The following is a 13,076-nucleotide window of genomic DNA, read 5'->3' as shown; positions in this document are numbered from 1 at the left end:
CGTAGGTACCTGTAGAATCTGAAGACCAAGCCTCTCCTGAGAGCCAGAAGGAATGAAAAACCATACACCATCCATACTTGCGAAATGTAACAGCAAGTGTGGGGTATCGCACATCTTCAGCAGCGAGTCTGCAGGGCCGGGTGAGCTTATGAGTCTTGAACTCAACTTGTTTCTCATTAATTGAACTAACCTACAGGCTACCCCCACCCCAATAGGGCGCGGTACAACAGCAATGAATCGACTGTAGCCATCGATGTCCCGATGCATAGATTGTAAGAGAATAATGAATCGATATCAATGGCCGGGACGTAATAGAACCGAGTACCGCAAAGCCCTTCATATATTTTACTTTTTGTTGTAAGAGCGGGAATCCTCAAGCTGTGTAACCCATCGTTTTATTAGGAGACCACAATAGTGACAAAGACCGTGAGTGCGAAGATGTACACTCCCGAGAGTAGGCCACTTCGTTTCGTAGTCCCGCTTGGAGTCTCGCTTGGTGTTTCTGCGTCAGCCGTAGTCGCGTTGCCCTCCACAATAGCTATGCGGCCGTCTAGCTGAAAGTCAATCGGAGTAGTCTTTTGAATATGTTCCACCAGAACCTCCGCTACAGTGTCTAACGTGATTGTGTTGTTAACTGGCTCGAGAATGTTATCACCTCCGCCTGTAAGAAAATCGACGGTCACAATTGTGTATTCAGCCGTTGCATCAACAGGGGTGTTGCCGATATTCAAATGTACCAGTCGCTCGCCAACGGGATTGTCGGGGTTATACTCGACTTTGACACCCTGACTGACCTGGAAAAAGCTTGTAACATTTCGCTGATTGAACTGATTGACACCACTCACGACACCCTCAAAGATCTTCCACAGGTCCGCACCGCTATATTTGACCTCGACGACGGCATTGCCGAAGGGAAACGATGTCAATAATTGTCCACGGGTGATTGGCCCCGCGTCGATCGTGGCACGGATACCTCCGGCGTTCACAAGGGCAAACGCCACATTGCTGCCATTGTTGGTGCGATATTGCAACATTGCGCTAGATTCAAGGTTGTTAACCAGTTGCAAGATTATTGAGAAGGCTTTAACTCACTCGCAGACAAGATCCCCCAAAGTACATTCCTTCTTCTGACAACTACCGTCTAATACGATATTGGTGACCCCGATTTTCTCGGCAGCGAATTCTTCAAAGGGGCCTCTCCACTCATCGATCTGCGCTTGTAACCCCGCGTCTTGTTTGGTGGCATTCGTTATATGCACCGGAGCACCGTGATAGGCAAGAATCTTACCCTCTGGATCGTACGTAACATCAATGTAGCCCAGGTACTCGCCCCATCGGTAAGCAGTGACGATGAAAACCTCATCACCATCTTTGTTCTTCTCGATAGTAGGGTACTTGCCTTCGGCGCCCTCCATGTCTCCAAGGAGAGTGTGGCTATGGCCGCCCATGATGAGTTGAAGACCTGTAGTTTCTTGGGCTAGGCGTTTGTCTTCTTCGTACCCAATGTGAGTAATGGCGGCGATACGGGTAATGTTTGTCGTGCTTCGGATCTTGTCGATGGAGCCCTGTACGGCGGCAATGGCATCCGTGAACTTTGTGCTGTTGCCGGGATTGCTGATGTCCGCCGTCGTCTCGGTTGTCACACCAATAACTGCTAGCTGATACTTCTCGAAGATGTGGTACGGCTTTATCGTCGAATTCAGCTTCTCATTATCCGACACAATGTTCGCGGACACGATGGGAAAGGACAAATTCTTGAGAAAGTCGCCTAGCGGCTCATCACCGCCGTCAAATTCGTGGTTCCCCAATGTCATCGCATCGAACCCTAGCTGATTCATGGTCTCAGCGATTTTCTCCCCTCCGTAATATGTGTAAAAGAGAGTTCCCTGGAACTCATCTCCCACATTCAACCATAAGCTGTCAGGATGTTGCGGCCTTGTGCTGTCAATGATGGTTTTGATACGAGCGTATCCACCGTAGCATCCTTTCGACGGGTTGGTGCAGTCGGTGCCTGAAGCAGCGTACTGGTCCAAATGTGCATGCACGTCGTTGACGTGGTAAAATGAAATGTTATAATTGCCATCAGCATCAATAAATCGCTTCGATAGGCGCTTGCTGTATAGAGAAGCTTCCGCCGATGACACGCCAGCCAAACTTGCGGCAGCGAAGGAGAGAACCGGTAGAGTGGTACCAAAAATCATTGTCGCGCGACTCAATCTAACCATTGGTTTGTACACGTTCGATGCCTAGGTAGATAAAGGTGATCAAGACTGGACTGCGAAGCAACGCATCGTCAAGATTTCAAGCCAGGATGGGTGTTGCTTTTGAATGAGCCTTAAATCCCCGCCGTCAGAGGCGAGATCAACAAACGTTTAAAGTAGCGCAATTCTAACCTTTTCCGAGCCTCCTTCCTGATCTATCTATGGTTGATATGTAAGTCTACGATATGCTGATACCTATCTTGATGTGTAATACTATAATCGTGGGGCGCCAATACGGCCGGCCCAACCATACGGAGGATGCTAGCTAACAACTGGGTAGTAAAACCGAGAAGCCAAGTCCAGGGAGTATCAAAGATTCAACACTTCAATCGCAAGCCCAAGACGTTATCAAATTTGTAAATTTCATTGGCAAATGGGAGCTGAATCTTGATAGTGATGGCATCAGACAGATCTTGGCACATTCAGGGGTAGTTTGAGCTAATTGCTATATAACTAGCGGGGGATTCGCCCGAAGAATTTACGAGCAGCCCCTTTGGAGATCTTGTTTACCTAAGTATCACCATTGATTTCTCGTCAAGATTATAACCATGGAGCTTTATGAAGATTGACTTTGTAAATTAATTCGTCTGCTTGGACTGCGCTGAACATGTGAGGTTAGTTTTTTGTTCGTATATCCTGAGCAAAGAGGAAGTAGGTTTTCAGACGTCTCACCAATATGCTATTTATCTTACCTACAGTACTAGGTAGTCGTATCAGTTCCAATTGTAAGATGCCAAATGTCAACCCGTGAAGTTTGTAGGTAGGAACATCTACCGGATTTACTTAGCAATGATCTTCGCTGGGTTTTTGTCTCGATTTCTATTATTAAGTACAACGCGAAAGGTCCTAAACGGCTTCAGCCTCAAGAGGTCCTCTCCCATCGCCGATCGCATAATACTATTCATGTGATCGCATAGTCCGAGACGTGAGAAGTCGTGCTTCTTTTACGTTGCTTGAGTGAATGAGTTAGATTGGTACTATGTAGGTTGACGGTTAAAATAACTTAAGTACTTTATACATACATTAGGTAGGTATATCTACATGTGTTTAGTACATATGTATATAATAAGTGACACTGGAGGCGTTCAATGTGGGACACCACTGAAAGATACCTAGTTACATAGGTAGGCAGTTATGTAAGCGTCCAGGTGGTTGGGCTGCTATTACCTAGCAGGTGCACATGTCTTATCTATTGGAAGACAGCCGTTCTCGCGCCTGGACCCATGGTGGCCCGGTCAATGCAATTTCAATTTCTTGTGCTTCGTACGAGGGCAGCATTGGCCTCTCCTCTCGGGATAGCTAACTTCGATAAGCTATCATGCAAGTGGCTGGTCGCACGTCATTCTGAACATGAGATAGTTATATTCATCTTTGCTTATCCTTATCCGATAAGATGCAGTACACTGGTCGTTTCTACTTGCCGCATTAATGATACATAACTATGTACATGTAATTAACTACATGTTCGGCTAATATTCGGTGATGCTGTGTAGTTAGATACAAACTTCAATGTTGATGGCCCCTGAAAAACTACTATGTAGGTACACTAATGTACCGGACGAAATAGTGTTCTGGAACATCTTTAGCTTGTGCGATAGCCGACCGGCATACTGGATAGTTGAACGCGCTTGTTGAAACAGGTGTAAGGAGGCGCAGCTCTGTTGTAATACGAATTGGCAGTTTTACTCGGGCGAGGGACCATGAGATTTACTGGGCCTGGATGAGTCGATTGTGAGGATGTAGATGAACCCAAGTGCCCCCCTGTTGATCACCTCAAACTCCCCCCATTTTGGGACGACGACTATACCTCATTCGGACAGGCACTTGGGCTCAACTGTTTTTTTTGGCACTTGGGTTCAACTTTTTGTCTCTTAAGGTTTATTTTTTCAAAAACGAAAAAATCATAATTAATTATTAATTAATTATAAACATAACTTTAAAAAATAATTTTAAGTTTAGTATTCTATATATTTTAATTTTAATTTAATTAATTATTAATTGATTTGTAATCAATTATAAATCAATCCTTAATTAATTCTTATTTAATTATTAATTGATTAAAAACAAATTGCTATCGGAGGCTTATCCGCACCCTAGTACATAGCGCTGGTCCGGGCTCTCCAGCTAGCCTCTAACATACTATCCTTAATAACTTTTCCTTCAATGGATGCATTTTAATGCAACCAGTATCATTAGAACCGCCTCAATCGGCGCTTCCAAATGATATATGTTTCAAAGAAACGCGACCGGTGGTTGCGAAGTTATTTGGGGTTGAATGAAGCAAGTACTTTTAACGCTAGCCGAGGGTTATCACGTGATCCAGGTTCCGATTACAGATGTATCTTTTTTCAGGTGCTTCTTAATCTTTAAATTTAAATAACTTCAGATTCAGATATCGCATCAATCTGAAACATATATTATTTGGAAGGTCTAATTGAGGCGATTCGAATGATATAGGATGCACTAAAGCGGCAGCTTGGGCTGATGATGGATTGTGTGGTTTTGGGCAGATTGAAGCTTTGAAGCTTGGGCTAGCAAAACTCAAAAAATAAGACTCGAAAGTTCAAATAATCAGGTGGGCCCCTGTAAAGCATGTGGCCAATTACAGCTCGCTAAACTCCGGATTTTCGTGTGACCGAGCCCCATTCTGGGTGGGCTTTATAGCGGGACACTAGGCCTAAAATGGGGGGAGTTTGAGGTGATCTACAGGGGGGCACTTGGGTTCATCTACCTCCTGGTCGATTGTAGCATTACGAGTCACGTTGAAAAGGATGAGATGATGGCTTGTTTGGTTCCTTTTAATTGATATGTTTATTTTTGAACAATACCTAAACGCTACATATTCAAGGACCTTGGGCCAAGATACTTAAGAAGGTAGTATTTCCTAGTATGATTGGAGAAGGAGGAAGGATCTCGGTTCCCATTAACTACATTAGTACATTTTTACCTACCTAGTTACTAGTACCTACATGTAGTACCCTATAGATAGTTATGTATTGTACATACAATAGGTACTAGGTTAGGTACCTAGTAGTATCCAATTGTCAAGTAGTTATCGTACAACTACAATACAACTTTAAACAATCAAGTCCACGAATCCCAAGTGCTTGTATTGTATGGATACTCACATGTGGTGGTAAATCCTTTGATAACGATCTCGGTAACCAATCAAGTACTTCGGCCGACATTCGCAGTCTACAACATAGCTTCAATATATTGAAATACAAACTTACATACAAGCATACATAGTTGTACTATTCAAATTGATGTAGATGGCGCTTCCGCCTTATTATGTAGCTAAAAGCCTATTTAGAGTTCATGCAGGGGCTTTCTTGACAGTTTTATGATTTACATGTAGTAGGTACTTCGTATGTTGCAGTGGTATGCTGGTATGCTGGTATGTAAATGCCATACTATGGCCATCCATTTAACCAATTTGCGACCCTCCCTAAACCCCTGATCTCCCAACCAACTTCTTTCCTATTAAAGTGTTGCCACCTTGATCTTTCTTTGCATTGATAACTATCCCGGCCTCCTAGAATGCAAAAACCTGTTTAACTTTTGTTGAATCTCGTTTCTCGCCTATCTTGTGCTATTCCCATCCTTGATTTCCCTACAAGGAGTCGCCTAATAATTGTTCGGAAAAGAATACGCTACTCGTCCTACACAACCACATCCCAAGTTACCACGATATCGCATTGTCCAGATTGGAGATACACTTCCCCCTTTCCCCTAGATTAGTTGATCTACACATACGCGTCGGATCGGATCCAGTTCTCCACAACGCTCCACAACGCTACAGATCTCATCCCATTCTAGTCGCCTACAGCCCCACGCCCAAGACAGATAGACCAAGAGCTCTCCCCTGGGTTCCCTTGCATTAAAACTTTAAAGAAAAGCCGTCTACCTAGTTTTGTCGTCCGTATTGGTTTCCATTATCTCGTTTGCTTCACTTTTTTCTTTTGGTAGCAGGACTTCCATACTCGACGTATCTATTCCGGCAATCGAACCTCTGCGAGGCATATCACGAACATGAACTTCACCAAGAAATTTGACCGTGCCTTCCAGTGGGCCGGTGAGAAAATTGGCCATGAGGCAAAAACTAGCCATTCTGATGAGTTTAGGAGTTTAGAGACTGAGATGGCTCTGAGGCACGAGGGTATGTGCTTCTTGGTGTTATCATCGATCATGTCTTTGCTAACATTGTTCTGTAGGCTACGACCGTCTCCAGAAATCCATGAACGCGTATGTCAAGTCGCTATCTCGCCGGGGCGAAGCTTTCGAAGATAAGGAGAAGGGTTTACCAGTTAGCTATCTGGGTCGGACAATGATCAGCCATGGCGAAGACTTTGAGCCAGACTCAGAGTTTGGCACTTCCTTGATTGGTATGCTTTTTTCCCCTGGAGATACCCCCCGAAGGGAAGAATTTCAAGGTCGCTGATATGTAGTGATGTGACAGCTATGGGTGGAGCCAACGAACGTATTGCTGGGATCCAGGAGACATATATTGCCCACGCCACGTCGAACTGGTTAGAAGGTTTGGAGCGTTCATTGGCAATGATGAAGGAATATCAGGTTTGTCACCTACGTATGTCTTCTTTGGCCCCAGGCTCGCCTGCTGACATTTCCACTCCCAGTCCGCTCGCAAAAAGCTTGAGCATCGTCGTCTTACATACGACTCGAGCATGGCTAAGATGCAAAAGGCCAAAAAGGAGGATTTTCGGCTTGACGAGGAACTTCGAACAGCGAAGGCCAAATACGAAGAATCCTCTGAGGACGTTCTACGCCGCATGCAGGATATTAAGGAGGCGGAAGCTGATTCAGTTCGTGACTTAACAAGTTTCCTCGATTGCGAACTCGATTATTATGAGCGGTGCGCCGAAGAGCTTCGGCGAGTGAAACAGGAGTGGGTTGCTGGCTCAACCCAGGTGCCAGATTCACGTTCTCGGATATCCAACAGAAATAACAGCACGGATCGCACTGAGCGATGGGCGAGCCGGCAGGATACCTACGGACAGGACGACCCAACACCCGAACCTGTACGCATGCCTATTCGCTCCAGCCCATTTCGTAGCAATGAAGCTGTTACTTCTGAAGTACGACCAAGTATCAGTCGCTCTACTACTCATGATTCAGGCTCTGCACCAAGACGACCTTCGACCAGAGAGCCTCTTCCTCCTCCATCCGAGGTGGTACGGAGGACACCTACAGCACCAGCAGTAGAAAGCCTCCGCAACAATCTACGACCAGTCAGCAAAATCCAGACGAACCAAAACCTGAGCCCTGATGTGTACGTAGATGATTACGACACAACAACTAGTAGTGGAAGCCCAGAGTATGACCGAAGTGAGAGTCCTGCAACAAGTTATGGAAGTCTCAGTCGCAGCGCAAGCAACAATGGTTTGCGTACGATAGCTACAACAGGAACTGTGAAGAAGGCTCCTCCTCCACCGCCACCAAGCAGAGCTAAGAAGCCACCGCCACCTGTCCCCGCAAGAAGAGAGGGAGGGTACTAATAGATTGACATGCCAAATCTTTAACTCGACTCTCCCTTGTATCAAAAATATTAAAATAGCAGGACTCTTGCTTTGAACATAGACGATGCGAATATCATGGCTGAAGTGTTGGGTGGGCAATATGTCTCATTCGTCGTCCCAGAAGACTTTTTTTTTCACCGCGTGGCGTTAGGCGTGTTTGTATACTATAGAATACGTGCCTAGTGGATGCATTGTGACAGACTGCCTTTGGGAAACGACTCGTTGAAAAATATATTTATGGGCTGGCTCCTTTGAGCTTACAATTTTATATCCGCTTTAATTTAGGTGCAAATTCGTGGCCAGGTATTATACTATAAGTAAATGCTAGGAATGTTTACGCCAATAGATTCGTCAGCTTCATTCCCCCTTAATGCATCGCATTGCTGGACTATAAGGGTGGGTCGAGTCCCCCGGTCATTTCTGTATCTCGGGTCACTGATAGCGGGCGATGTATCGTAAGGGGGGGAGGGATTCGGAAATTTAGCAGTTTTTGGAGCAACGCATACGTAATGCTGTGCCCGTCTTCTAGATGCACCTATTCCTACTTTTCGAAACTTCATAGCCACGTTAACGGTAAATTTAATTACCGTGAACCAAAGCAATTGCTTCCTATACGATACTCCTGTTCATAGCAAAAAAATTTATCCGTCAATCTGATTAATACTTGCTAGCTGTCGTATTGTCTAGACGCCTCATCCCTAGTAGCTGAACGTCACATGAGATTATGCCTAGACGTCATCCCCTCGTCGATGCTACCTAACTACGTTTTAAAAGATCCAGGCCATCTTCCACATCGACGCCAAAATTCCGTACGGATATCCGTCCGACGACGGCAGTCGCATCCGGAGCCACATATCCACGAATAGTTCATGTTCTTGAACACGGCCGACCAGTTATGAGCCCCACAGCACACGAGGCCAGACCCCACAGTACGCGAGGCCTTCATAGCTGAAGCTAGTGTGTGAGGCGGAATCCTCTATCAAGATGTCACTATAGCATCACTCAAAGGTGGTATAATTAGATACTTGTGGATTATATCCAACCCATGCAATACAACTCTCTTAGCGGATAATTCAGGTCGAGGCTCCGCCAATGTTCCCTCAAATAGAACAAAAGCACATGATAGGGGATAGAATGAGGAACATAAAGATGGCCTTGATGGGTGTACAAAATTCGAAAAAGAGAAGAGACAAAATCAAAGTCGTTGTTTGCAGGATATTAAGCCTCTAGGTCACGATTTACCTTTTCTACTCACTTCAAGTCTCAAGACGGGCAAGCTTTGCTTCGTCCTTGGTTTTCCACAATTCAACTCTAGTTCTCACCGTAATTCAACTCGTTACATCATGTTTCTCTTAAAGCTTCCAGTTCTTGTTTTGTCACTCTTGTACGGTACTGCTGTGGCGTCACCATTTTCACCATCTGTCAGTCTGCATCCTCGAGCAGCATGCGACGGAAATACAGCAACAACCAGAAATGAGTGGTGCGATTACTCCGTCGACACCGACTACATGACAGTAGTTCCGGACACAGGAGTGACTAGAGAGTACTGGCTAGAGCTTACCGACGTGACCGTCTCACCAGACGGAGTTAGCCGTAGCGCGATGGCCATAAACGTGAGTGCAACTATCAATACTCATTGAGCTACTGCTAAGCATTTCAGGGCACGATTCCAGGACCAACATTATTTGCAGACTGGGGTGACACTGTGACTGTTCACGTTACCAACTCTCTTTCTTCTTCTAACAACGGCACATGTGAGTATTCTCCTATAAATATGAAGTCATTCTTCTCAGACAGCTAATAATATAGCTATTCATTTTCATGGAATCCGTCAGAACTTCACCAATCAGAATGACGGAGTTAGCTCTATAACTCAATGTCCAACAATCCCAGGAGATACTGCCACCTACACATGGAGGGCAACACAGTATGGCTCTTCGTGGTATCACTCACACTTTGCGCTCCAAGCATGGCAGGGTGTTCTTGGAGGTATAGTAATCAACGGCCCAGCTACGGCGAATTATGATGAAGACCTAGGTATTTTATTTATCTCGGACTGGGATCACTCTACGGTAGACGAACTATGGGACACAGCACAAACAGACGGTCCTCCAGTTTTAGAGACGGGGCTCATCAATGGTACCAATGTCTGGGATAATGGTGGCTCGAGGTTCGAAGTATCCTTTACGTCCGGAACTTCGTATCGATTGAGGATCGTCAACTCCGCTCTCGATACTCACTTCAAGTTTTCGATTGACAACCATACCATGCAAGTCATAGCATCTGATCTTATACCAATTCAACCGTATAATACGACTGTGCTTAACGTTGGTATCGGTGAGTAAGATCATCGTCTCTATTTTAATATAATACTAACTAGCTATGAAGCTCAACGTTACGATGTCATCATAACGGCTGATCAGTAAGTAACTTCGGCGTTAGATTCTCTCGTTGCTCTTTCGAGTTCTAGCTAATATTTTATAGAGCATCGGTGGCGGATAACTTTTGGCTACGAGCCGTTCCTCAGTCTGCTTGTGCGGAGAACGGAAATGCAGATGATATTCGTGGCATTGTGACTTACGCGGATGTCTCATCCACACCAACAACCAGCGGCTACAATACCACAGAGTTCGGGGATTCTTGCGATGATGAGACCTCTAACCTAGTTCCATACGTTAGCAAGACAGTAGGAAGTGCTGGATCCTTCACCAACGAAGAGGCTAGCATTGCAATTATCAATAGTCTCTTCCGGTGGACTTTGAACAGCACTTCTATGCTGGTTGATTGGGCAAACCCGACTCTCGCGCAGGTCATCGATGGGGTAACTGAATTTGAAACCGACGACTCTGTTATATCACTACCAACCGCCAATGAATGGGTATATCTGGTAATCCAAACCGACCTTGCTGTGCCTCATCCGTAAGTATCTTATCCCTCTCACTTTATTTCAACCAAGGAGAATGATTCGATACTAATGAATTAGTATCCATCTACACGGCCATGACTTTTTTGTCCTCGCCCAAGGAACTGGCTCATATAGTACTGACATCACTCTGCAAACGGACAACCCGCCTCGCCGAGATACAGCGATGTTGCCCCCTGCTGGGTATCTAGTTATGGCTTTTGAGGCAGACAACCCTGGTGTTTGGCTTATGCACGTAAGTTAACCCCAAAGACTCCTTATCCCAATGAATAGCACGACACGCTTGTGTCTGAATTTCAAGCATACCCTTCCCTAGATATTCAAATGGCTAACATGAAACTTAAAGTGTCATATCGGTTGGCATACAAGTGAGGGCTTTGCATTGCAATTTGTAGAGAGATACGACGAAATTGCAAACATAACCGATACTGACACCCTGACCGACACTTGCTCAAGTTGGTCAGCATTCCAAGCTTCTGAGGGCATCGAGCAAGGGGACTCCGGAATTTAAGGGTAATATTAGGCTCAGGCACTGAATCTAACATGGCAAGGGCGTAGGTTTATTTTGCCCTATTATATTTTATAGTAAATCCCTAGGAATAGGTGCATCGTAGATGCCTCTTCATGTACGAAATCGAGCTTGGAAGGGATGGGACCTAGTTCACCACAAATTGCACCTAGTTAAGGGGATGGGACTATTTCTGTATATTGGCATTTTCTGGATATAGGTTAGGTACTTGCAGATATATTTATCATGCTTTTTTTTGTTACATAAGTTGCCACATATATGCGAATGATACATATATAAAGGCATAAATCATTGCAGGCAAAAGTACAAATGAGACCCCGCGAGTGTATGCCTGGCAAATATAGATTATATATGGCAGTCCGTCAGTTCTTAACTCAACAGTAGGTTGGAACGGTATCGACGTAAAAAAATAATAAACCCTGGAGTTCAGATTCGCCCTACCAGCCAGAAACAATAAAAGCTACTGAACCAGCGACACCAAGTGCGATAGTTACTGAACCACGAAGCTTTTTCGCCAAAGACGCGGGAGGCTCGCTGCCAGGCTCTATGTTGTTCGCCCGGATACATGACAGCTGAACCTGAGGAGAAGAATCATTCGGCGCGTTTGCTCGTACGTTCCATCCCCACGTAGTTAAGACAGGCCAGACTTGGCGAGTCGCGTTGTCCCAAGCTGTCTCGTTTCCAGCGTCATGGCCATCTGAAGCCGTGACAAACACTTCTGTTCCATTGACAGAGCTCAGTGGAAACTCTGCGTCTCGTGTAAGCATTTTGATAGCTGAGGGATAAAAAAGAAGACAAAGAAAAGAAAAAGAAAATTGAGTAGGTAATGGGTATTACGAACGTTGAACTCCGAAATTGGCAGTATTGACCAAGCTTCCGCAACTTGATGGCGTTGATGGCGGAGTTCCATAGCAATCTTGATTCCGGGAAAACTTATCTGCATATGCCTGCTGCAGATCGGTAATGCATTGTGATGAAAGAAAACTGCATGTGCCATCTTCTGAGGAATCATCCAGTGGACCATTTGGGATTACCGCTACGCATATTTTCCATGTGGTATTATCAAGTGCTGCCTGGTCTGAGAAGGATTCTTGGATAGTGTTGGGCGCTCTGAGAAAGATGCTGGTACCGGTGAAGGCTCTACCAGTTCCATTGGTTGGGTTCAGTGTCTGAGAGTCTGGTATGTCACGGCTGACATTCAAAGAGAGCGTCCAGCCGTCTACTTGCTGGCTTGGCCACCTTTGTGAAAGGTCAAAGCCGGTCACTGATGAACTACCAGTTGCATTCGGCTGGGCAAGTTCACGCTCCCAAGTTTCCCTATCAAACTGCACGGCATTGCCCGTCACCAAGATCCCACCCGTCGGCCATCCTGGGAAGGCCTCAACTCTCGCATAGAAGGCAGATAGGAAAATGACTTCAAGTAGCATATGCATGGTGAGTGTGGGGAGTAATGGTATTAGTACATCGATGGAGTTTCGCTTGATGGTCACCGTAGAATAGAATGTTTGAACGGAGAAAAATAGAGTCGAAATCAAGCCGGAGCTTTGATCTAAAAAGGGAGACCAATGTAGTGTGATGACGCAGCCAGTTTTATTTATATGTATCTTGAACTACTCCTCGGGTTGTACCTGTGATTGATATCCTTGTTTCGATGATCGATCTCATGATCATGTACCCTGAGGCATTGGTTGGCAGAGGACGTCGGAAAGCGGTGCGGGGACAACCCCTGAACACAGCATTGTCTATTTTGCGATCCCTTAATATATCCTGGACCAAATTCTGTCATTCAATTGGCCCCGATGAGTTTGTATGAGTTTGGGCTTCGA

The 13,076-nt window shown here is 45.3% G+C and overlaps 4 protein-coding genes across 4 annotated transcripts; 2 read left to right on the top strand and 2 right to left on the bottom strand.

Moving 5' to 3' along the window:
• Nucleotides 1–398: 398 nt before the first annotated feature.
• On the bottom strand, nucleotides 399–2,201 carry GGS25DRAFT_522314 (Metallo-dependent phosphatase; the record flags this gene model as incomplete). Its single annotated transcript, XM_049264209.1, has 2 exons — nucleotides 399–1,038; nucleotides 1,093–2,201. 2 exons carry the CDS (start codon nucleotides 2,199–2,201, stop codon nucleotides 399–401), a joined length of 1,749 nt encoding a protein of 582 aa, XP_049117279.1.
• A 4,092-nt stretch (nucleotides 2,202–6,293) lies between these two features.
• Nucleotides 6,294–7,777, top strand: GGS25DRAFT_522313 (BAR-domain-containing protein; the record flags this gene model as incomplete). The annotated part of the gene is made up of 4 exons (XM_049264208.1): nucleotides 6,294–6,420; nucleotides 6,476–6,646; nucleotides 6,721–6,836; nucleotides 6,899–7,777. 4 exons carry the CDS (start codon nucleotides 6,294–6,296, stop codon nucleotides 7,775–7,777), a joined length of 1,293 nt encoding a protein of 430 aa, XP_049117278.1.
• A 1,364-nt stretch (nucleotides 7,778–9,141) lies between these two features.
• On the top strand, nucleotides 9,142–11,232 carry GGS25DRAFT_522312 (multicopper oxidase; the record flags this gene model as incomplete). Its single annotated transcript, XM_049264207.1, has 7 exons — nucleotides 9,142–9,411; nucleotides 9,459–9,552; nucleotides 9,608–10,135; nucleotides 10,187–10,220; nucleotides 10,283–10,717; nucleotides 10,782–10,956; nucleotides 11,068–11,232. The coding sequence occupies 7 exons, from the start codon at nucleotides 9,142–9,144 to the stop codon at nucleotides 11,230–11,232; spliced, it is 1,701 nt and encodes a 566-aa protein (XP_049117277.1).
• A 244-nt stretch (nucleotides 11,233–11,476) lies between these two features.
• GGS25DRAFT_306079 (uncharacterized protein) lies at nucleotides 11,477–12,763 on the bottom strand. The gene is made up of 2 exons (XM_049257687.1): nucleotides 12,092–12,763; nucleotides 11,477–11,998 (listed from the first exon to the last, which is right to left on the bottom strand). Exons 1-2 carry the CDS (start codon nucleotides 12,681–12,683, stop codon nucleotides 11,688–11,690), a joined length of 903 nt encoding a protein of 300 aa, XP_049117276.1. The 5' UTR covers nucleotides 12,684–12,763; the 3' UTR covers nucleotides 11,477–11,687.
• Between the last annotated feature and the right edge of the window lie 313 nt (nucleotides 12,764–13,076).

Source organism: Hypoxylon fragiforme (assembly GCF_022984875.1).
Source record: "Hypoxylon fragiforme strain CBS 206.31 chromosome Unknown GGS25scaffold_5, whole genome shotgun sequence".
Classification (NCBI taxonomy): domain Eukaryota; kingdom Fungi; phylum Ascomycota; class Sordariomycetes; order Xylariales; family Hypoxylaceae; genus Hypoxylon; species Hypoxylon fragiforme.
The sequence above is the reverse complement of the archived record's forward strand: the minus strand, read 5'-3'. Positions and strand labels throughout refer to the sequence as shown.